Source organism: Heteronotia binoei, chromosome 12, assembly GCF_032191835.1.
Source record: "Heteronotia binoei isolate CCM8104 ecotype False Entrance Well chromosome 12, APGP_CSIRO_Hbin_v1, whole genome shotgun sequence".
In the NCBI taxonomy this organism is placed as follows: Eukaryota; Metazoa; Chordata; class Lepidosauria; order Squamata; family Gekkonidae; genus Heteronotia; species Heteronotia binoei.
In genome coordinates, this window is record NC_083234.1 from 47,696,185 (window position 1) to 47,721,296 (window position 25,112).

Below are 25,112 nucleotides of genomic sequence, written 5' to 3' on the forward strand. Positions count from 1 at the left end.
GAAGTCAATGCTGGAGAAACTCTCCCCCTTTCATCTTCTTGGGGCCTGTGGCCTTCACTTATCTGGTCTCCTTTTGCCCACCCACTCTTGTACAGAGAACCATCGGCAGGAGTATGGAGCAGGTTATCCCTGATATGGCACAGGTGTGCAAAGGCCTCTTAACATTAGAATTTTATGGCATGTATTTTTATTTATCTCCTGCTTTCTCTACCCCTCCCTTTTTTATCCCACCTCTCCTCTGATCTCTGATCAGGGCAGATATATCAGGCCCTCTTGATAAAAGTAGTTTAGTCTGAGAGATGGTGAGCCAGCCAGCCAGCTTTGTCTGTGAGCTGAACCTGGAATGCCCCAGATCAGGATCCTGTGAGCCATGTTGTGTTGACAAAAATTGCTGAAGTTCTGATGGTAATAGTGGGGAGGGAGGGATATTTCATTTGTGCTTTTAATCCCATTTCAATCCCACTTTTCAGCCAGCAGGCTCTCTAAAGCATTTTACATAACCAATCCAATTATAATACATCAAAGTTGTAATGAAAATACCCCTAAAATCAAGTAATGGACGATGGGCACTAGTCTCAGCTAGGGCATCATAAAGCTCTAGTGGAGAATAGTCACTGTCCTCTTTATAAAAGCCTATACTGACCACAACAGATACAGTTTCCACAGAAAGTCCCCTCCATTCCCTAGGTCAGGGGTGGCCAAACTAGCTTAACGTAAGAGCCACATAGAATAAACATCAGATATTTGAGAGCCACAAGACATGAATGTCAGATGTTGGAGGGAGGGAAGGAAGGAAGAAAAATAGATGAGGGAGGGAGGAGAGAGGGGGGGTAGAAAGAAAGCAACTTTAACTTTAAATGCATTCTCCTAGCTACCGGTTGGCTTGGCTTGGATAAGTGATTTAAAGAGAGAAATGCCTTCTCCAAGTCAACCGATGGGGTTGTGGGGGTTATGAGACCCTCACAATATGTGTGAAAGAGCCACATGTGGCTCATGAGCCATAGCCACACCTCCCCTAGGTAAAGGCTGCCCTTAATGGGTACAAAATATAGCTGTCTGGCACTGACCATAGGGAACATTTTTCACCAACTTTTAAAGAGCTCAGTGGCTACCTGTTTGCCTCTGGACTTAGGGGGCTGCTGATTGCTTATAAGGCCATCAGAGGTCTGAGATCAGGGTACTTCAAGGCCCATCTTATTCCATTGTAGTTGTCTGCTTGCTAAGATGTTCAGGGAAAACCCTTCTCTTTGTGCCTCTATCTTCTGAAGTAAGGAGGGTAGCCAACAGAGATAAGGTCTTCTGTATGGTGGGGTTCTAAATCTGATATTCCCTTCCCATAGATACTTGCTGCCATCAGATGCACAAATTAGTCCTTTTTTCCCCTTAGGTTTTTATCTGGGAGTTGTGGCTCTCTTTTGCTCACATCAGGATGTTAACTGGAGCATTGTTTTTTGGCTGACGCCGAGAAATGCTGTAACTCTTATTAAGCCATGAGAAAGTGTATACTGGTGCTATTTTTCCATTAATAGTCTCCTTGGCAGAGCCTCACGATACGAACACATAAGAGCAGCAGCCAGTTAACCTTACCTGGTTTAGTAGTGATCAATAGGGCATTTGTGGCCATGAATTATGCCATTTTCTACACTGTGGTCCAAAATGGAGATTAAGCTGGAACTAAAATGTTCAGTTGGACTTTGAAACTATCTTGAGATATGTTTTTAAACAGAAATATAAAAAAATTTTCCCCCCAAAATCAGTATCAGTTTGTATTTTGTTTCATCCTTGATTTTTCCAAAGCCTGCCCATGGTGGGCAAGTTTCTTTCAGGGGAAAAAAACCCCACTGGGGAGTAGAACCGTCAAACAGTTCAAATATTCAAAATGTGCATACAAGCATTTGTATATGTATTTGCAATATTGTTTGCAATGGCTCACGGCAAGAACCAGGCACAACATATATCAAAGCACAGTGGCTTATTTAAAGGTGCAGTACATGTAAATAAACAAGAATCCCAAACTGTACAAATTTCAGCAAGCAGTACACAAAGTAATTTTCCAGGCAAAACAAAGGCGCCAAAACTATGCAAAAATCCTTCTAGTCAGATTGTAAGTGTTTTAGTTGCCAAATACCCTTGGAGGAAATTTATAAGCTTCACAATTCTCAATAAGCAGTTCACCAAACTGTTTTCCAAATAACCAAAGGCACCAAACTGTACAAGAATCCTTATAATCAGACTGCAGGTCTTCAGGTTGCCAAGTACCCCTGGAAAAAATCCAAAGCCTTTGAACGTCCATTTCTTGGTAGTAGAATAAATTATGCCAAAGAAGCACATCTTGCATATATTTGTGGATTTTTCTGCTTCAGTATTTATAATTCTGCTCTTCAAACTAGTTTCGCTTTTCTTTCTTCTTTCCCATCATCACAGTTGCTCTGTATGTTTCTTTACTGGATTTAGCATACTCGGGCAAAAAAAGGGTTAGAAATCTAAAAATAAGATCACATTGTGATTTAGAATTTGATATTTTTAAAAAATAAAAGTTATTAGTTTGTTTGCAGCCCTCTCTGGGGTTTTTACGTGAAAAAAAAGGAAATGCTGAACCTGTTCATTTGCAGTAAAATTTTGTCTCTTGCTGTGCAGGAATCGGAGTTGGAAAACAAGCTGGACGGAGAAACTGCATCAGACAGTGAATGCAAGTCAGAAGTAGCCCAAGCACCCCCGGTTGATGATACTCCAGAAGTTCTTAATAGGGCACTGTCTAACCTGTCATCAAGGTAGCACAAAAAACATTCAGTTTCTGTGGGGGGGGGGGTTTGCAAGAAGTTGCTTGCCTTTACCATAAAGTCCCATTCATCTGATAACTGTAGTACAGTTTTGTAGAGCCACTGGGAGCTGAAATAGCAGTGGCAGGCTTGTGAGTCAGAATTTTATTTGGTAATGTATCATGTACAGCAGGGGTCCACAACCTTTTTGAACCTGCAGGCACCTTTGGAATTCTGACACAGGGAGGTGGGCACAGCTACAAAATGGCCACTGCATGAGTGGTGCCCAACACAGAATGCCACAGAACAAGGTTATATATAACTCTAATAGAACAAAGCAGTAGACAAGTGCACCTTTAAGACCAGAAGGTTATTTTTATTGTCATCTTCCTGCTTTATTAAGCAACTAGTGCAACAATGGCAGCCCGGAGACATGCATCTCTCTTTCCACTGTTCTGGAGCCCCAGCGACTTAGCTTAATCTTTAAAGCACTGTTTCCAGATGTGACCAACTCAAGCAAAAACACTTGCAGAACTTTTACAAACTTTATTGAAATCCCAAAGCATTTTACAAATTACTCACTGTGCCCTGTCATCAGGTGGGAAATTAATAATAATAATAATATTTAATTTATATCCCGCCCTCCCCACCAAAGCAGCCTCAGGGCGGCTTACATAACATCAGTAGATAGAGCTGGGTGTCATCAGCATACTGGTGACAACCCAGCCCATTCCTCTGGGCAAGGAGGCGCATGTAGATGTTAAACAACATCGGGGAGAGGACCGCCCCCTAAGGCACCCCACAATTAAGTGGACGCCTTTGGGACAGTTCTTCCCCAATCGCCACCCTTTGTCCCCGACCATCAAGGAAAGAGGAAAACCATTGCAAGGCCAGCCCCTGTCGGCGAGGCAGTGGGTCAGTAACTGATGGTTGGCTGTATCAAATGCAGGTGATAGGTCTAACAACATCAGCACCGCCAAACCGCCTCAATCCAAATGCCGCTGGAGATCATCCACCAGGGCAACCAGCACTGTCTCCGTCCCATGGCCCGGGCGAAAGCCGGACTGGTGGGGATCTAGGACGGAAATGTCATCCAGAAAACTCTGCAACTGTAACGCTACTGCCCTCTCAATAATTTTGCCCCAAAAGGGCAAATTTGAGACCGGTCGGTAATGTGCAAGTTCGGTCGGATCTGATGTAACCTTTTTCAGGAGAGGGCGGACCACAGCCTCTTTAAGAGGTGTTGGAAAAAGTCCCTCTGAGAGGGATCTATTTACAATGTCCCGTAAATTAAAGGTGCGCTTGTCTACTGCTTTGTTCTATTGTTTCAGACCAACATGGATCTATATAATTCTAATAGTAACTCTTCAGCTTTGTAAGCAGAAGCTCTGTTTAAAAAGATGCATGGCCAGTCAGAGGCTGTACTGGGCAAAAGTCCCACCTAATCCACCACTTTCTAAAAGCACTTGGTGAGCATCAGAAAAGTTGTTGGTGAGCACCATGGTGCCCATGATCACCATGCTGTGGATCCCTGATGTGCACATTTGGTCTCAGTTCAAGCAGTCTGTTTTACCATCTTGCGCTTAAAGGATGCCCCATCCCCAAATAAATGTTGCTCAGAAACCAGACCTTGAATTCAGCAGAAGCTCACAGAAATGCATATCCTGAACCATTGAGGGTTCCCCCTCCTCCTCCCCACCTACTGTGTCCAATGAATAGTAGGTGCAGTTAAATATCAATTCCTGGATTAGGAGAGTGGACAACCAGCCAGCCACCAGGAGCTTTGTCGCACCCCCAGTAGCCCTCATTAACCCCTGGAGAAGCGTACGCCACCCTTTCTCCACTTCTTATGTGATTTTGGGTGACAGGTGTCTTGCTGGCCTTTTGACTGGGGGGGGGGGCAGCCAATGAGAGCCCCAGGTGAGCGAGGTCTGCTTGGGCTGCTTGGATCTTTACCAAGCCCAAGCAGGCCTCACTTGCCCAGGGCTCTCCTTTCTTGCATCGTGTTGATTTTGGCTGAGCTCCACCACCTATTTTTCTACAAAATGACCCCTGTCAGAAACTATTCCATTACCAGCACCTTCCAAGACATTTTGATCTCTTAGGCAGAAAATCCTTCCTCTTCTCACTAGTGACCATGAGGCACAATTAATGGGGGAAGCAAACAGAAGCACAGATTTTGCATGCCACTCCTGTGCAAAGCACTGGCATGGTCATTCTTTCCCAAAAGGTAGTGCTCAGAGATCTTAGGCAGCCATCTTCCTTAATTTGCCCACCCGAGATCTTTTTCCTGGTAATACTGAGGTTTGAAAATAAAAACCATGTTTTCTCACAGGTGAGAGGACTGCCCCAGTGAATTGTGCCTAGTGGGTTAGAATTGTCTTTCTCCCATTTTGCTGCTCTCAGTGGTGATGAAAATCTGCAATCCTTGTAATTTTCTGCCCATCTTTTTCCTCTCTTCTTCATGCAGATGGAAGAATTGGTGGGTGAGAGGCATCCTGACATTGGCAATGATAGTCTTTTTCTTCATCATAATCTACTTGGGGCCAATGGTGTTAATGATGATTGTAAGTTTGTGTACACTGTCTCTTTCTCTGTAGTGCTTTCCTTTCCCCCAGGGGAGACAAGTCTTCACCCTCAGGAAATCACCATTTCCTGGCGAGGACAAGAAGCATGCCATGTGCTAGATAAGATTCCACCGCTAAGACCAACTACTCACAGTTGAGGGGGAGGCAGTCTTTTGTGGCGGATCCTTTACATCAGCAGCCGATAATTTTCTGGCAACAGCATTTAAGAACATAAGAAGAACATAAGAGAAGCCATGTTAGATCAGGCCAATGGCCCATCCAGTCCAACATTCTGTGTCACACAGCGGCCAAATATATATATACACACACACACACACACTGTGGCTAATAGCCACTGATGGACCTCTGCTCCATATTTTTATCTAACCTCCTCTTGAAGGTGGCTATGCTTGTGGCCGCCACCACCTCCTGTGGCAGTGAATTCCACATGTTAATCACCCTTTGGGTGAAGAAGTACTTCCTTTTATCCGTTTTAACCTTTCTGCTCAGCAATTTCATGGAATGCCCACGAGTTCTTGTATTGTGAGAAAGGGAGAAAAGTATTTCTTTCTCTACTTTCTCCATCCCGTGCATTATCTTGTAAACCTCTATCGTCACCCCGCAGTCGACGTTTCTCCAAGCTAAAGAGCCCTAAGCGTTTCAACCTTTCTTCATAGGGAAAGTGTTCCAGCCCTTTAATCATTCTAGTTGCCCTTTTCTGGACTTTCTCCAATGCTATAATATCCTTTTTGAGGTGCGGCGACCAGAACTGCACACAGTACTCCAAATGAGACCGCACCATCGATTTATACAGGGGCATTATGATACTGGCTGATTTGTTTTCAATTCCCTTCCTAATAATTCCCAGCATGGCGTTGGCCTTTTTTATTGCAAACGCACACTGTCTTGACATTTTCAGTGAATTATCTACCACGACCCCAAGATCTTTCTCATGGTCAGTCTCTGCCAGTTCACACCCCATCAACTTGTATTTGTAGCTGGGATTCTTGGCCCCAATGTGCACTACTTTGCACTTGGCCACATTGAACCGCATCTGCCACGTTGACGCCCACTCACCCAGCCTCCCTTGATTTGGGAGAGGAGAACGTTTAAGAGTACTGATGTCCTGATGGATAGTTCATACTCTTCTTGGGGATGAGGGGGAATCCTCTCTCTCTTCTTTGAAAGGAGAAAGAAATTTTGACATCATATAAATCCCTGCATTCAGTAGAGACCAAAGAATGCTTTCATTATACTCATGGGCACACCACTTGAGGCAGAAGGGTGGTGTTTCACTGTGTTGAACTCTGATTTTTATCATGTTAGACTCTGATTTTTATCATGTTTTATCATGTTGCCATGTGGGGCTGCTTTGTAGAGTGCTACTGGAGGTGGGAGGCTTCTGCCCTTGCATGTTCAAGGCTGGGTAAATGGCCCTGCTTCTTTCTCGAGAAGGCACTTTCAGTGATGGAGATTGCCCCTCTATCCTCTCAAGAGATACAACTTCCGGCAATCTGAACCAGAAGAATATTAATAGGATGCCATTGGAGCTTATAATCTAGCCTAAATGGTTTTATTGGTTTTAAATGTATGTATTTACTATATTATTGATGTACATCGCCTAGAGCATGGCTTCAGTTGGGATGTGGCAATTCATTAAGTCAAATAATTAATAATAATAAGAAGAAAAGGACTGTGTGTTGTCTAAATTCCCTGTCCTTTCCCTTGGCAACCCCTTTTTCATTTTGGTATGTAATGCCTCCGGCAGTTTCTGTTTGCATTTTCTTGATTCCCATAATCCTAGTTCCACTACATTGTTTACTTGGAGGTCTTTGCTGTCTGATTGATTTACTTTTCATTGCTTTTGCTTTTCATTTTGTAAGCTTCGGACCTCAGTAGAAATACAGGCTATAAATGAAGATAATAAGAAATTCCCTGGACAAAGAGTTTAATGGGCTGTACTGCTTTTTTGACCAGCTAGAATTCCCCTTGGTTCTTGGAGGTGAATTCCCACATTTGCTCTTCTCACTGGCTTTCCCTGTAATTCTCAAGGATGAATCTTTCTTCTTTGTCTCCCATGTAATGAAAACTAGTGATGGTTGCAGGATGCAGGGACTCTGCTTTTCCTGCTGGTCTTCAAGGTGCAGTAAATACCAGCTTTTGCCACTTGGAGGGATCATTCAGAAGAAAGGTTCATAATTATTGGAAAATGAAGTTGCCTTCCAGTGGTTCCCTGCATTGGAAAATAAGGGGAGACAATGCTAGCACAAGTGTTCTTAATCTCTCATGCAGTAAAATCAGCCTGTTATAGATACAGACAAAAATACATCTAATAAAATTATAACCTCTTTGGTACAGTTTCGGCTAATTTTATTAAAATTTCTAGCTTACTTCCCAAACTTCTGCCATTGAACAAGTTTGTTTTGGCAACCAGCTCCTGCTAAGCTAAAAGATGGAAAGCCTTTACAATACATGCTTCTCTGATTTTCATGGTAGCAGGATGTCTGCTCCCTTGAGGATAAAATGGGACCAGGGATTTTGTTAAAGGGCCTGCCTGTTTCTTGCAGGTGATGTGTGTACAGATTAAGTGCTTCCATGAGATCATCACAATCGGCTACAATGTCTATCACTCATATGAGCTGCCTTGGTTCCGAACGCTCAGCTGGTAAGTGGAGCTGCATTTTATTCTTTTCTAATGACTTCAATGACAGTCTTGTTACTTTTTTCCATAGAAGTTTCATGTAGGTATGAATGGATTGTGTTTACTTGGACAAGTAAGCTTGTCAGTCCAAACATAGAGCTTCCTGGTCTCCAGTCCTTGTACCACACTGTGACAGAAATCATGTGTGAGCCGGAGGTGGCTGGCACTCTATATGCGGATGATGCTGGACAGTCCTTTCCCTTTCCTCATTATAGGGTGGGGCCATGGCTCAGTGTTCAGGCCTTTGCTTTGCATGCAGAAGGTTCTTGACATCTTTTGTTAAAAAGATGTGAGACCTCTGCCTGCAGCTTACTGAGGAGTTGAAGACTTGGTAGTGGGATCTCTAGGGAAAGAAACTTTAGGCCTTTGTGTTTCAAGGCTGGGCTGCTCTTTCCTCCTCTCTTCAGGTACTTTCTGCTCTGCGTGAATTACTTCTTCTATGGCGAGACAGTTACAGATTATTTTTTCACTCTGGTCCAGAGGGAGGAACCCTTGAGGATTCTCAGCAAATACCATCGCTTCATTTCCTTTGCCCTCTACTTAACAGGTGCGTGGAACTGTGTTCTGCTTCTACCCTTCCTCCTTTTGTTTCTGAGTGTTCATGCTTGGGACATTCCCAGAGCCTTGTAGAAGTGCAACTCACCAACTGTATGCCAGAAGGCAAGCTGAAATTCCCCTACAGGGATGCTGTTCTCAGCATGTTTAGTTCTGCCTTTTGATTGGCAGGATGTCTCTGAGGGAAGGCTGATTGCTGCAGGCCTAAAGCAGGTGGCACATCTGAGGATGGTTAAAGAAGCAGGGAAGGGTGTGATCATCAGCACCAGTCAGTAACATGGATAAAGGGGGAGTACCGGGCTGGTGCTGAAAGTCATATTCCTAGGTTAAGTTCCCCCTCCTCTTCCCTGCAAAGAAGGAGAGAACAATGACATCATTGCTTCGTATATTTTCCTGCCCCCTCCCTTCCTCCTGCCTCCCAAGGGTTAATAGCACACCCATACTACAGAGGAAGGGAGGAGAAATCCATGTGTTGGGTAATCTCCTATTCTGCAGTGAGGGAGAAGTGTGCTCTGCAGTTGGGCTGGGCTTCACTGCCTGACAGGTGCAAGTCTGCTAGCCAGTCAGTACTTTGCAAGAAGCTCCACTCTTTCTTCCTCCTTTCCCTTTCTCTTATAACTTCTAGATAAGCAGCACGCATGTGATTTCTCCATGGCTGAGAGCCAGTGATGCGAAAGGCTGGTCAGCACACTGTGCCATGGTTGTAGACCCAAGGGTTATATGCCAAGATTTTGAGAAGAGGGAGGTATGGCGGGCTTTCCATAGGTTTTGGTTAGCTCTCTGTTATGTGAGGCTTAGGTTGATGGAGACTTGGAAGGTAGGGAGGTGCTTGGATGCCATGAAATTCTGCACTTCTGGGTGTGTAGAGAATTGGGGAAAGATCCTGTGAAAAGCCAAGCTCTCATTTCATTCCTTTTTCTCTCTTTAGGCTTCTGCATGTTTGTCTTGAGTCTGGTCAAGAAGCATTATCGACTCCAATTCTACATGGTAAGATTAAGTAAAATGGATTTTCCACTTGCAGAGTTAGTAGCTTATGGAGGCAGAAAAAGAGAAAGTGATATAGATGAATGGGCTCTTTGTGTACTTGGTTTGTAGCCATGCAAGCCTTAAAGGCATTCCTGTATTCCCTTTGTGTTCCCTTTGTGTTAAGGGCTTAGGAATGAGGAGAATGGCAGTTCCTGGCACCTTTAGACACCCTGCATTTTATGCCGATTTGGGATTTAGTGGTATGATTTCCCCCTTTAATACCGCATCCATTAAACAATGAATTTCCGGAAACATTAGAGCTGAACACCCCAGTGCCCAAACAGCGATGAGCATTTTACTGGAATATTCCAAGTCAAAGTAGTTCAAGTAAAGATGCTTGCTTTTTTCTTCTCTTCCATCTTGCTAGATAAAAATGTCTGGTGGCCTTAATGCTAATGAAGGCTTGTAGCACAACACTCCAGGCTGACGCAAAGATGCATATGATAGCTGCCAGCTACCGTTTTGGGGGATGCCACACTTCAATGCCTAGTACAGTAGCAGCTTTCAGTGCTGTTTTATCCTACTGGTTTCTCTTCCATGTAAGGTCCTTTATGCTGAACAGCTGGGCTGGAGTAAATCTGGCCTCTCATGTGGGGAAGACATGGTCTGTCTCGACAGGGCAGAAAGTCTAGTGATGTTTCTCATTTAGCCAGGATCTATTTGTTATGAGACAAGGCTTGTGTAGCTGCCACTTACACCATCTCCCTTCCATTCGATTAGGGTGCTAGAAGAGGGATGGCTAAGAGAAGTTATGGTATGACATGGTGATAAAAATTGCAAGAGGCTTCAGAAGGCTGATTTTGCAGCATCCTCTGACACTTTACAGGAAGGCATTTCATGCACCACACTGTTATCAGGTGTAAAAACATTTAAGGGTTATGGTGAAGGCTGGCATTCCTGTTGCCAAAACGGTAGTGTTGAAATTGGCAAAAACCAAATACCTTAACTAATAATGGTATCTCCTAGACCTGATGACTGACAACTTTTAACTGATGGGGATGGGGATGGTGCATCATAAGCTCCCATTGTACAAGGTACTTAGAAGCCATCTTGCCCTCAGTGTAGCTCCTGATTCCAAGGATCACAGCCCCTTCCGCAGACTGCCCTGTACATAACAATCTGTTTTCTCCCAAACTGAAAGATGAACAATATGCCAGTATGAAAATCCACAAGAGCAATTAGCAGAGTTCTCCTCACAGAACACCCAAGGGCTCCTTTTCATGCAGTAGCCCAAGACACAGGGAGATGGTTGTGAGCAGCTGAAGTGCTCTGTTCTCCCCCTCCCCACGGAAACAAGTGGAATAAAGAGTCCCCATCCCTGTCAGGAGGCAGAGCCAGTGATGCCAGCAAAATGATCCCTGTTAAAAATGTGGTGTTGACCAGAGCTCTCTGCAATGTGAAATTGTCTGAAGCTTCTAAACCTAGCCTGTTCTCGAAGTCAGGTGGTCCAGCCTGTTAAGGCTACCCTCACAAGAGCAACATGACCTAGTGAGTTCTGTAAAGTACAGGATAGTACTGGAAAAGGTATGACTGGTGAAGGTCAACCCCCCCCCCCCCCTTTTTTTTTTCCTTTGGTGCTAGTGTAGTTTTCTCACTCTGGAATGTTAAGTGCCAGTTTCTCTGAAGGGTCTGGGTGCTTTTTTGTTGTGTCTGCTTTTGTAATATTCTTAATCAGCATCTTGGCTTGTTTTTTTAAAGAAATGTTGGGATTTCTTTTTGGCAAACTGGGACTGCATGCTGTTCTCTCTTTCCAGTTTGGTTGGACCCATGTGACTTTGCTAATTGTTGTTACCCAGTCGCACCTCATCATTCACAACCTGTTTGAAGGAATGATCTGGTGAGTTGGTACTGCGTACAGATCTCTCTAGGCATGTGCTGTGTGGAATGGGTCACTGGAGTCACGCTGAGCAAAGCCAAGCATGGGGGGGGGAGGGTGCTCTTGCATGCAACTGCACTGTTATAGCTGACTTATAGAGTTCAAAAATTAGAAATGGGCCACACCCACAAATTGTTCTCCCACTGCTCCATGGTTGGATTTTGGGTAGAGTGTCCCCTGGGATGTTCATGCTGATCTTCCTGTAAGCATTTCCTGGTTTGGAAAAGCAAAGCTCTAGGCAATGTCTGAATACTAGTGACCCCTAATTAAATATGAGAGAGCTACTCAGAGGGTCTTGAATTGGAAAATAGTGTGCCCGCTGAAACCAGCAGCTGTTCTGTGTTCAGCAAAACTTTGGGCATGCAAAACCTAAAGCTGAGCACTTGCTTCAGTTGGGTTTCTAATGACAAAGCAACGCTTGCATGAACCTAAATGCTCAGTTGCATTACCAATGCCTGTTCCCTCTACTTCAGCATGAACAACAGGCTCTAGTGTTAATGGAAATTCCTTTCCTAGGAATATGCCCCTAGATATGATAGAATCCAGACTACCAGAGTCTGACATTCACTAGGGAGTGGTTTATTTGCACTCCTTCCCTAACATATAAAGGAGTTGTAAACTACAAGCATAGGGTATGGTGTTAAAAAACTGCAAGTAACTCAGAAAACCCAATGACACATTGCATCTCAAAGCATATGATAACTAAAACTAGCAAGGATGAGCCCATGCAAATTGAGCTTTGTTAGCTGGGATAAGGCATATCTAAGTAGGTATCACCTGTACACCGGCTCTCAGTAATTCAAGACTTGCTGGAGAAAATTCACTAGAATACATGCTTCCAATGCCCTGTCCTCATAACCATCACAAGGCATGACTTCCAGAGTTAGCAGGGGATACAGACATGTGCCTGTGCATCTTAATTATTAACAACAACAAACCAGCACGAAATACTAAAATAAAATAACTTTAACAAAATGTCAAGTTATGCAACTTACAGTTGGCTTACATGTTTACATCAGGTATGATTCAGTGATCCAGGTAACATTAGTTTCTGATGGATGGCTATCACAGTAATTCTGGGGTTGGTTTGCAAAATTGGCTTTTAGTGTTCCCTCCTCTGTTTTTCTTTGTAAACAGATTGTTTTATCTTTTAGCAAATCAGACCAGTATTCTAATCCTTTAGGGAGGAGGGGGAGAATTTTCTACATATACTTTCAGAAAGAGAGCCACTGGCTATAGGTTGTCGCATGTTCCATTCCCTTTGTTCAGATACAATGGCGTGAATTGTTTAAAATGTATGTATCCCACCCATCTATGATTGCTGAAGATTTTTGCTAAATAAACACTTGAACTTAGTGGGGACTTGATCAACTTATCAAAATATTTCTTGAAACAGTAATTTAGTTTTAGCCTAGATAAACATTGTGAATTTAGCTCAGAACAAATATGCTCTTGAATCGCATTCTAAGCTCAACTTGAGTAGCTAAACTCTTGAGACCATGAAAATAATAATGAAGGGAAATCCATCTTTTGGAGTTGTAGTTTTGTAGGTTTTAATATATTTATAGTTCTGGATAGTCAAGAGATCTGCTTAACAGAGGTCAGTGGTAGTTGCCCATTTAAATAGAGAATTATGTGAATATGTTCAGTTGCTTTATAGTGGGGAAGAGTGCATTTTGACTGGTAAATCTTTCTAATATTGCTTTCAAAATAAAATTCAAAAATTATCTTGGGTACCCCTAAGGCAGGGGTGTAAAACTCATTTGTTAGGAGAGCCAGATCTGGGACTTTGTGGGGCTAGGCCATGTGTGTCATAAAATGTAATGTGAGGTAGCGGAGATATAAACTTTATAAAGGACACAGACAAACACAAAATTATTATGTTAAAATACAAACTTGCTTTAAAAAAAACCCTGCTGCCTTAGTAAGGGCAACTTTAATCTAGTAAGGACCTTTCCTACAATTAGGTTGGATGTCCTCTTGCCTTGCCTTAAATGAGCCTGCCCTCTTGGTACTATTCTTGGATTACAGTTCTTGGCTCTTGCTCTTTGGACTGATGTCTCCAAGTGATGACCATTGGTCTGATCTTGACTGTGCTCCTTACCTGTGGCCTTTGCACATTCAACTGCTTATTTGGACTTCTGACCCTCAGCCTGCTCTTAACTGTGTTTCTCACCTCTGGCCTGGTCCCCAGATTCTTGACGCAAACTCCAGATTCATACTGCTGCTGATGCAAAGGGTTGGTGGGATGCTTTGGCAGTTGCTATTTTCATGGTGCTAGCATTGTAGGGAGTGATAATGGATTAGTTTGTTTTAATTTATATGTTCTGTGCTAATGATCTTAATTGATCACTGTTTTGTGAGCAACCTTATACTGTAAGAGATAAGAATATATTTTTGGGATGCAGATCTTTTAATTCATAAGGAAGGTCCATCAGCATCTTTGACACCAGCCAAAATGGAATCTCTTCCTCCATATACGTTCACTTGAATCTGCAGCTGATCAAAGGATAGGTTCTCCAAGCTCCCTTTAAATGTTCAGTGACCACTGAATTCTGGTAAGCTGATCTCTGATCCAGATTACAGCTATAACAGATACATGAAGAGGGGCTGAAGAATATTAATGTTCCTTTTAAATCCAGATTACCGCTTTGAGCAACTTCCTTGTTTTTTCCCTGTTGCTTTCCAGGTTTATCGTCCCAATTTCATGTGTCATCTGCAATGACATCATGGCCTACATGTTTGGGTTCTTCTTTGGGCGCACTCCACTGATTAAGGTTTGTTGAAACACAGAGATGTAAACAGATAAGTTATACATATTGTAAGTAAGCAACCTTTTGCATTAAAGGAGACTGTTGAAATCCTTGCAAAATTTTGTTAATGGAAGCTGGCCTGGCACTCTGGTAGATGGTGCAAGTGTGTAAGGTGGTGCTTAGTTTATCTATAATTGTTACTTTTGAGATTCCTACTTAGGCCTTATGTTTACCCACCCAGGGCAGGAAATTATCAGTCTCAATTTCTCACCTCCCAGAAAAACAGGGAGCAGGAGAAGAAAATGGCCTCCACCTACTGGACTCTCTAGGAATTTTCCCAGTCTCCATTGTAAAGACCATAGAGACTAGGGGAGGCAGTCTAGTGTGTGTCCCCAGGAGTGACATCATATCCTATCCACCCTTCCCCAAACACCACCCCCAGAATCTTCCAGCATTTGCTGAGCTACCTTTGTGAACTCTAATATTCACCATGTCCAGGAGTTCCATGAAATCTTAAACAGCTTGTCTACTGCATTCTGCAGTCTTCTTTTGAATATTCTTGCCTATGTTTTTATCTGCAGCTTTCCCCAAAGAAGACCTGGGAAGGTTTTATTGGAGGGTTCTTTGCTACCGTTGTCTTTGGCCTCCTCGTAAGTTTTTAACTGATTTTCTGCAAGACCTGGCCTCGGCGGGGGTGGGGGGGGGAGACTGGAAATGAACACACATGATCTTGTCTGGTGAGCAGTGGACAGGGGCAGGTATGAGGTGTGATTAACTATGACAATATGGGAGGCATACCCTGTGTGACAGACCTGCAGTCCACCAAAATGAATCAGAACATATGAACCTGCCTTATACTGAATCAGACCCTTGGTCCATCAAAGTCGGTATTGTCCTCTCAGACTGGCAGCGGCTCTCCAGGGTCTCAAGCAGAGGTTTTTCACACCTATTTGCCTGGACCCTTTTTTGGAGATGCCAGGGATTGAACCTGGAACCTTCTGCTTCCCAAGCAGATGCTCTACCACTGAGCCACCATCCCTCCCCTATTGTGAGAGACAGTTGCAAGTTGACCTTATGAACTAAGTTTTCTAGATGCAAGGAAAGATTTGAAAATACAGAACTGGAATGCATGTGTTAAATGTACAACAAAACTCTTTTGTTCACACTAGAGGGATAAGGGAGGAACAACCATTATTGTGGTAAAGATAGACACAGCCTTCAGAAATAGATAATATAATTTGTTCCCTCCACTCCCCAAGTGTCAAAGTCATTTTATAGGTCCACTTTGATGTCTATGTACAGAAATTCCATGGAACTAGTTAACCTTTATCTGTCTTCCACTTCTCTTCCCAAACCAAGCTGTCATATGTGATGTCTGGATATAGATGCTTTGTGTGTCCTGTGGAGTTCAACAATGACACCAACAGCTTCACTGTAGACTGTGAACCTTCCGAACTCTTCCAGTTACAAAAGTATAACATTCCACCAGTGCTTCAGTCGGTCATCGGCTGGGTAGGCACCCCAATCTGAGCTTTCTGTTTTGGATTACTTTGATTTCTGAAAGCAGATGTGTATGATGGCTTTGAATGACAGGGTTCTCTAAATTCCTCTTAAGCATGGTGTTGCAGTGACCAGATGGAGTAGCTAAGTAAACAGTTTCATGATGTATTCCTTTCATATGTCCCTGTGTGCAAATTCGAGTCATCACAGAGCCATCTGTTGGCTGTCCCAACACTTTGGGCCACACATCTGGCAGTGACCAAGCCTGGGTCTTTTCCACTGTGGCTGTGGCTCTGTGGAATGAATTCCCTGAAGAGGAGAGGGGAACCCTCCTTGGGGATCTTCAGGAGGTGCCACAAGGCCTGTCTGCCAGGGCTTTTGAGGGAGTCTGAATTGACAGGCATTTCTTTAAAGGGGGATTGATTTGGGGGTTGTAATTTTAATTTTGTTTTTCAATTGAAAGTGTTTTTATCTATTGCTCTAAACCACCTGGAACTGCGAGGAATGGCAGAATATAAATGTTTTAATAAATAAATGAAATTCCCCTCTAACTGAAATTATTCTGAGGTATATCTGATCAGTACTTTGGCCCTCATCTGCTTGGGTAGCTTGGCCAAAATAATGTAAATTGGGCAGGGCTTCTGGTGAAAAGGTGGAAAATCCCCATGGAGTAAGTTTACTGGATGGCTGTGGACACCTTCTCTCACAGAGCAAGTATAAAGCTAAATAAAGAACAGTTCCTATATTCATTAGAATCAAGTGGTAAAGCTCTTTTGTCACTGTGCCATTATGCTTCTGTGGAAGGGGGATTACAGAAGAGGAGACATTTTGATATGTGAAAGGAGGGAAGAGTTGAGGGACATTTAATAGAGAAGTTTATAGACTCAAAGATCTAAGAGCCATATATAGTCCAGGAGGAAAAGAGTAAAACCAGTTGATTCCTTAATGTAGAGTCTAGATCCAGGACAGTGCTCCATCTAAGTTGTGGAGTCTTTTGGAATCTTGTGAGCAAAAAGTTCTACTTTGTGAGCTACTGGCATTAAAGTTTACTGGCATTATGCATTTACTGCATAAATTAGAATCATAGAGCTGGAAGGTACCTCCAGGGTCATCTAGTCCAACCTCCTGCATAATGCAGGAAACTCACAAATACCACCTCCTGAGTTCACAGAATCAGCATTGCTGTCAGATGGCCATCTGGCCTCTGCTTAAAAACCTCCAAGGAAGGAGAGCCTACTATCTCTCAAGGAAGCCTGCTCCACTGAGGAACCACTTAAACTGTCAGGAAGTTCTTCCTAATGTTTAGTTGAAAACTCCAGAGCCATTTTTCCAAATGTGTGAGCTGGAGGCTAAAAATTGAGCTAGCTCACGCTAACTCAGCTTAGAGGGAATACTGTTCCAGGAGAATTGTAATAAAAACAAGGAAACTTTGTTAACTATGGTCTGACCCAACCTATTTAGAATGGCTTGGATGTATTCAGAATCAAAAGGAAATCGTTTGTGACATTTGAGAGTACGCAGAAGCCTTCATTTCTAATGGTTACTGTGATGCCTGCTGTCTGGCTTTGATTTTTTTGGACAATTAAAAAAAAGACGTGCATGATGGAACTATTGGGAGCAGAACTGACATTTTTAGCTGTGTTTCCTCTTTCCATCTGTCACTTAATCCTCTCAGTGGCTTGGGAATCCAGATCCCTTTCCCTCCACTCGAAGATCTCAGGAAAGGATGGAACATCTTAAACACATACCTGTATCTGCTGTACAAGTGAGAAAGTAGCTGTGTGTTGAACCAAGTTTCATGAAAGTTGGGAGGGAAGTTTCCTCTGACAGCTGCAATCCTGGAGAATTTAATCCTGATTGGTGGGGGATGGGGGACTTAAAATTTGAAACAATACCACCAATATAAAAGAACCCTGACAGTGGTGTGTTGGGGTTTTTTAAAATGTACAATCCATCTCCGAACAATTTTTATTTGTGTGCAATTTAGCAGAAATTATTAGCACTGACATTTTCCTGCTCTTTTACCCCCCTGAATTGATATGCTATGCTGTTGAAGCTCATGATCTTTGTCCTTCCCTTTCTCTAGAAAACTGTCCAGATGTATCCCTTCCAGATCCACAGCATTGCACTCTCCACTTTTGCTTCCCTGATTGGTCCCTTTGGAGGTTTTTTTGCCAGTGGATTTAAAAGAGCCTTCAAAATCAAGGTAAAGGGAAAGTTCAGTGTCAGAAAATTTAGCCTCCTTTTGTTCTAACCAAGCCTGTTGCAGTTGCAACTCCTGAAATAAACAACATGGGGGGAGGTATTTTTAATTTCTATGCATTCCAAATAATCAGTAATCAGAAGAGCTTGTTGTATGTCTAGCTCTGCCTCTCCTAAGATGTGTGGAAGGTAACAAAATTAGATTAATAAAACATCAATAACAAGTAAAATCTGCCAAGTCTCACTTCCCAGTTTTCCTATGGCCACCTGAAGCTGTTGCTTCCTGGAATTGTGTCCTTGCAAGTAAAGGTTTGATGCTTTGAGCCAGCTTGTCTCTTCTGAATGGACCTGAGAACTGGTGCCTAGTGAGTACTCTAACCTGGAAACCCACAGCCAAAGGAGGATATTACACTGGAGAACCATTGCCAATCTGAGTAGATCCCAGGAATTGGAGGGGAAGATTGCAATGCCCAGCCATTTCATGTTTTCCTAGGCTCAGAGCATTTTATATTTTTAGTTTCTGCTGTGATCCTTGTGCATCTTCTTGATGTTTTAGTTCAGGGGTGGCCAACGGTAGCTCTCCAGATGTTTTTTTTGCCTACAACTCCGATCAGCCCCAGCCATTGGCCATGCTGGCTGGGGCTGATGGGAGTTGTAGGCACAGAACATCTGGAGAGCTACCATTGACCACCCCTATTTTATTTTAAAAATTGCTTTGCCGAATCCCACTATTCCCCCACTTTTCTGTTTTAAACATACTATCACAGGTGTTTTAAGCATGATTGTATTTTAAGTTTAAAAAAATCTTTAATGGTGTTTGTCTGTGCCCTTTCTAAAGTTTATATTTCCAGTACCTGGCATTACATTTATGACACACATGGCCCAGCTCCACAAGATTCCATTTATGTCAGATCTGGCCCTTCTAACAAATGAGTTCAACACCTCTGTGGTAGAACCCAAGTCAGAAATCCACCAGCATTTTAACTGCAGAAGCTGTGCTGAATCCTACATAAGAAAGAGCCAGTGGGGTTCCAAGCGGACAGAATGGGTAGAACCTGGGAGGTGATGGGTCCACAGGAAGATTTTGGACAGTATAAATAAGTATCTGCCAAACTTTCCTTACAAACAGAGAAATTAGATGTGATATGTAAGTGAATATCATTTCTGCAAAAGCTAAAAAAGTAATCTTATTAAAGTGGCAAGGTTTTTTTTTTAATTGCACAGGACTTTGCCAACACAATCCCAGGACATGGTGGCATAATGGACCGATTCGACTGTCAATACCTGATGGCCACTTTTGTAAATGTGTACATTGCAAGTTTTATCAGGTAAAGTGTTCTTAATTATTTACTTATTTTAGGTGCCTTTCCTGTTTTCCACTTATGATATTGTCAATAAAAGAGCATTAAAATCCATTCACTTAAAATGCTGCTATAAAATTAAAGTGGAAATTAAAATCAGGCCAAAACAGAACAACAAGAAAGGCAAAAGGGAGGAGGGAGAGAAATGCACAGGAAACGGCTCCAGTTGGGGAGGGAATTTCATAACCATTGTTTCATTTTTATTTTTTTTTAACTTTGTGCCACCAGAACTTGTGTTCTGGATGGGGGAGAAATGGGGGCCAGCATCAAAGGTTACTCCCTCATGGAATAAAGTAGTAGTAGTAGTAGTAGTATGGCAGTGTGTGTAGAATAGCCAGAAGATCCTAAGATTAGCAGCCAGAAGTTCTAGCTCTTCTAGCATTATGCACCACTAGGCAGTGAGCTAGACTTGTTTTAAAGGCAAGAAACATTTCAGCAGTGGTGTGCCATTCCCTGCCCCTGCATCATGACCCTGGTATTCCTTGAAGGTCATCCTTCCAAATACTAGCCAAGGCTGATCCTGTTCAGCTTACGGAGAATCTGCCTGAGACTGCAGGGTGTGTCTCAGAGGACCATATCGGATGCTACAGTCCTGTGTGTGTGTTTAGTGCTGTCAAGTCACAGTCAGCTTGTGGCATCTCATGGGTTTTCAAGGCAAGAGATGAACAGAGGTGGTTTGCCATTGCCTGCCTCTACACATTGATCCTGGACTTCCTAGATGGTCTCCTATCCAAGTACTAACCAGAGTTGACCCTGCTCAGATGATGAGATCAGGCTTGCCTGGACCATCCAAGTCAGGGCAACACAATCTTAGCCCTACCATTTGCTCAGGTAGCAGCATGAAATTAAGCCTCTGCTCATTCCAGAAGTGGGAGTGTCCTCTGTCAAGGTTTTACCACCTGAAAATGTGATCCAAATGCCTGTTTTTCCTCATTTACAAGGGGTCCTAATCCAAGCAAACTGATCCAGCAGTTCCTCACTCTGCGGCCAGATCAGCAGCTGCACATCTTCAACACATTAAAGGCACACCTCATCGACAAGGGCATATTGGCTGGTTCCGAAGACTCATAGGCAGCTGTGCCATCAGGATGTGACTGAAAGTGGGCAAGTTCCCCCCCCCCAAGGAAATCCCCTCTTGGTTTACCTGATTTAGGACAATAATCAGGCCTCATATCTCTCTTTTTTCCCCCATATAAGAGGTTTGCATTTCTGTAACTTAAAAAAAAATTATTTATATGGCTATGGTTTCAAACGACTTGAAACTTTTAGCTGAGAAGGAACTGCGGCATTGAAGGAGAAACCTGACCACGTCTTCTGGAAGGTATCTTCATAGCCCCTTGAATTTGCAGGGTTGGCTTTTTTAACCTTCCAGACTGCATGAGTAGAAAGTTACAAAGGCTGGCATTCCCCCCACCCCCTTTGGGGATGCATGGAATGGCAGTGGGGAAGGAAGCAAGGTGAGCAAGGGTCTCTGTAATGCAGGTAGACGATGAGCTAGCGTCCTACATACACATTTCACATTTACGGTGTGGCAAATCCATCACATGTTGCAGTTGACACAGAGGTTTCATGAGGACTTTAGGAGCCTTGATTAGTGTCCAGCTTGTGATGAAGTGATCAGTTTCTTTCCCTTTGCATCTTTGAGTGTATCGTGGAGTTTCCATTGATCCTCTGTGGCATGCATTCCTGGTGGTGGTGGTTTCCCCCCAGTTGCATGAACGTGCTTTGTTCCATACGTGGATGTGGCTTGGTAACTGGAAGGATGGCAGGAATGAGCAGAGCTGTACTTGTAGCAAGAGAAGCTGGGCTCATTGCCATGTTCAGGCAGCAAAATCCCAGTCAGATGGGTAAGCAACTCCCTGCTTGTGATCCAGCTGCGTGTTAGCAAAACACAAGCAGGAACACACAGGCATTTTCCGCTGTCACAATGGCATTGCTCTGTTTCTTGCAATGATGAAACCTTGTTGGCATCAAGAATTCAGTTACTGTAATGCCATTTTTTAAAAAAAATTCCTCCAGATTGGAGAGAAAATTTAGCAGATTTTTATCTTTCTGAATCCAGAGTGAACAAATTGCTCTGGAAGGCAGCTGAAATAAAACCAAATGAGTATTTTCTTCAGGGAAGGGGAAAGGGGGAAGTGTTAGTTTTTAATTCATAAATCCTACTCCATAATTTTAAAAGATTGTTCATTTTAGTAGAATTGGGAAAGAAGAGTACAGAGTATAAAATTAATACTAAAGCCACCATGAAACCTGGTTACATGGAAACCTACAGAGAGTCTAGGAAAAAGAGACTCTATAGCTGTCAGTCCAGCCAGCCCAGGCTGTCATGCATGACTGTCAATATTAATGAGCCTCTTGGGTAGTAACCTCTGCCTCTGGGGTTCTGATTACCCCTGCTCTGTGCCAGATCATACACTATCTAAAGTGTGATTGAAACATGATGCTGGTGAGAAGAGAACGTATCCATGGGACATTGCATTCACACCAGCATGCTGCATAGCTGCGTTGCATGGTTAACAGCCCCTTTTAAGTGAGTCACTGCACATACAACGTACAAAGTCCCATGGCTGAGTTGTTTTACCTCTGCCAGCAGCATGCTTAAATCAGGCCTCTGCCAGGTAGGAAAAGTACACTTCGGATTGGCTGTCATGGCATGGAAACTCCACCTCCATTGGCTGTAGCCAGTGATCACATTGACTGTTGGTGGCTTTTGGGCCTGAAGCAGGTAGGCTGCCCTGCCAGGTTGTGTCACATCCTCCAGACATGTGTGTGTGCACAGCAAATACTTAAGCCAAGTAGACCTAATGGGCACAAGACAGCATTTCCTCACAGGAGTGTGTGTGGTGCTGACAGTGCTCAGTTGGCTGAAGTTTTTCTTTCTGTATGCACCTTCTGTGCTTTGCCTGTTCCATCTTGTTCTGTCTCCACTCTCCTTTCCCCTTCACTAAACAAGGGTTGGGAAATCCATTTGGGGAAGGGATGATTTGGAGGGTGGAACAGGCAGGCAGTTAGTTGAGCCACTTCCACCCCAACCTCATCTTGTATTCTCCTCCAGCAAAGATGAAGGTGACATCACAGGCAATTATATGCAGTTGTATAGCGTGGGTGTTGTGGGCACACACAATCTCTTTCCCTTTCCCTGTGTGTTCTGTCTTGTGCTGTCTGCAACTACAATTGTGACTTAGGTAAGTGTCAAGAACTTCCACTGGGGTAGCTTTTCAGCTTTGGGCCTGAAGACTACAGGACTATTCGAAGTTGTTGCCCTTCCTTTCTGCAATTCTGAGCAAATGTGATATTGCAGCTTGAATTCAGCAACAATGCAACAGCAGTGAACTGTGGAGCCCAGTGCATTGCGTTTCTGTTTTTAGATAGGGAGTAATGCTAAAAAAGTGACTCAACCTAGTGAGCAACATTCAGCTTCAAACTGTGCTACTCTCTCCTAAACTCAGTGGGAGTACTGGTTTCCATCCTCTTCTTCTGTATGCTGCTTTGCCTTCTGTATATATTCCACTTGCTTTTAGAAACATGTGAAATTGTTTTATAAGTATTCATTTTTGAATACTTATTTTTGGATATCCAAATCTCTCTGAACATGCCATTTTAAAAAGAAAAAAGTAACCTCTGAAATTTCAAACAAGATCTATGGTTTAAACTGAGTTTGTTTTGCATTGTAGATCTTTTCTGTCTGCAGAAGTCAGGAACATATATAAAGGTGCCAAGTTTACACACTTTTATTCTTTTTGTACCATCATTTGTAAGTCTGACAACAAATTCATGCAATCAACATAGTCTAAAGCATTTTTCTGGATGCATATCATTTGAGTTTGCTGAGTGGAGCTTGCATGCTTGAATACTACTTTATGAGCAGAAAAAACAGTGCAGGAAAACAGGGTGTTGGGGAGATGGGTTGTGCCTAACCTTCTACGTAAGGTTACTTTTAAAAATGTCTCTGTTAAGCCATAGAAGAGCATCCAAATATGTGTGAGGTAAAAAAAGTCCTTGCTGTCAGGAAGTGCTTTACTTTTTGATTTAGCTGATTTCCTAAACTGGTTCTCAGGAAATTAGTGGTGGAGAATTTCCTTTCTGGATTGCGTAATGGAGAAATCCTTTCTTCCAATCCAGACTATGCACCTGGCGTTTTACTTAATGCTAGCAAGCTTTATCACTGAATTTTTAGTAAAATCAACATCCACTGTACTTGGTGGCCTCTTGACATGGTTGCTTTCACATACCACCTGCTATATGCCACAGTTTGCTATGATTGTCCCAAGTACCCCCCTACCCCCTGGTACAGGAGCCACAAGAAGCAATGTGAGCCACTGGGGCTGAGTAATCAAGGACTATTGATCAAAGACCAAATAACACAGAGGTGTTGAGGAGGGATGATCTGTGGTTAGAATGCCTTGTTAGCAAACAGGCAAGTCTCCAGTTGGAGGCATCCTCTTTACAAATTCTTGGGAGTCACAAGTACTGAGGGGAAATTAGAGTACTGGGAAAGTGAAGCTTCTGCATCTCAGTGACAGAGACCAAAAATGTTTGGATACTTTATATTGGTCCTCAGCTAGAAGCTGTTTTGTAATCTAGAAACAAGTGTTTGGTAGTTGTGAGCCACAAAAGAGTTCTGTACTGCCCTGGAAGCTGGCAAGTTGCCTTCAACGAGGCATATGACAGCAGTGATCCTGTCCCAGCAGAGTGTTTTGGCACTGGTGTCGCTTGTGCAGAGCTCAGGAGAGGCCAGTTCGAGAAGGAGCTTGCTTTAAGCAGGTCTCTGTTCAATGCAATACAATTGGTGTTTTTCGGTTTCTGATTGAGTGCAGCCTTTTGAGGAGCAGTCACAGCCAAGCCAGTAGGATTTGCTCCGTAGAGCTTCAGACAAGGGGAGAAGCAAGGCCTCCCATGCCCTAGCTGTGCCAAGATGCTGCCACCCATGGGAGGAAAGACCCACTACTGCATACTTTTCGCTAGCCCTTGAAAGAAAGCTTAGGAAATTCAAAGGTATCAGTAGCTGCAGAAACAAACACAGCCCCATACTTGTGGCCGTTTCATGTCTCTGTGGTGACATGCATCACTTGTGGGGCATTGGTGGCCCTGCGCATGATCACATTGAGTTGGAGGTCAGATGACAGTTCATGTTTTACCTACAAGGCTTCTACTGTGTTGGTGAAATGGTAGTTGCTGTTGGACTGCACTGCCTAATAGCTGTACCATTTTACTGCCCTTTAGTTTTTCAGCTTCTTTGGTTATGCTTTACAGGCCTTGGATGCTAACCTGCTTATATGTATGTGCATATGTGCACATGAAGAGTACACATATGTGATATGAATTATTACAGGGCAGAGTTGGGAACTGCTGTCTGGATTCTGGAACTCTGATGTTTGTGTGTCTTTCAGAGAGTCAGTTATGCACATTGTTCATAGAAAATGTTAGAAAAGGCACAGGAGCGAGTTTAAAGGCTTAGAATCCTTTCAAGGTCACTGCATCTGAATACACAGCCCGTCCTATTTGTTCATGTAGACAGTTTTCATGCCAAGACATTAAAAGATCAATCCCTTTAAAAGGAAATTGCATTTTAGCTCCCACTTTGTGGCAGATCTAAGAGGATGGAATGATCAAGCAACACCTTCAGAAGAGGATTGTTTTCATTTAAATTTGGCAGGTGATTAGCACCGCAGTGCTAACTGTAACCACTGGAGGGGAGTAATGGTTTCTCAGAAGACTGCTCAAGAGAGGACATTTTCTTTCCTGCCCAAACAGAAAGGCGTAGTTCTCATTGATGTCTGTGTGCAAACTCTGTTGGTTCAGTGAACTT

At 43.2% G+C, this 25,112-nt stretch overlaps 1 protein-coding gene across 1 annotated transcript in view; it reads left to right on the plus strand.

The window, feature by feature from the left end:
- The window catches only part of CDS2 (CDP-diacylglycerol synthase 2), a 45,149-nt gene extending 22,069 nt beyond the window's left edge, over positions 1–23,080 (plus strand). The window contains exons 2-13 of the mRNA XM_060251066.1: positions 2,638–2,771; positions 5,230–5,326; positions 7,894–7,991; positions 8,435–8,574; positions 9,511–9,569; positions 11,363–11,445; positions 14,174–14,261; positions 14,819–14,887; positions 15,597–15,749; positions 17,824–17,943; positions 19,164–19,267; positions 20,242–23,080. Coding sequence (XP_060107049.1) covers positions 2,638–2,771; positions 5,230–5,326; positions 7,894–7,991; positions 8,435–8,574; positions 9,511–9,569; positions 11,363–11,445; positions 14,174–14,261; positions 14,819–14,887; positions 15,597–15,749; positions 17,824–17,943; positions 19,164–19,267; positions 20,242–20,371 — 1,275 coding nt within the window. The 3' untranslated portion in view covers positions 20,372–23,080. The remainder of the gene's footprint in view (positions 1–2,637; positions 2,772–5,229; positions 5,327–7,893; positions 7,992–8,434; positions 8,575–9,510; positions 9,570–11,362; positions 11,446–14,173; positions 14,262–14,818; positions 14,888–15,596; positions 15,750–17,823; positions 17,944–19,163; positions 19,268–20,241) is intronic.
- The last annotated feature ends 2,032 nt before the right edge of the window (positions 23,081–25,112 follow it).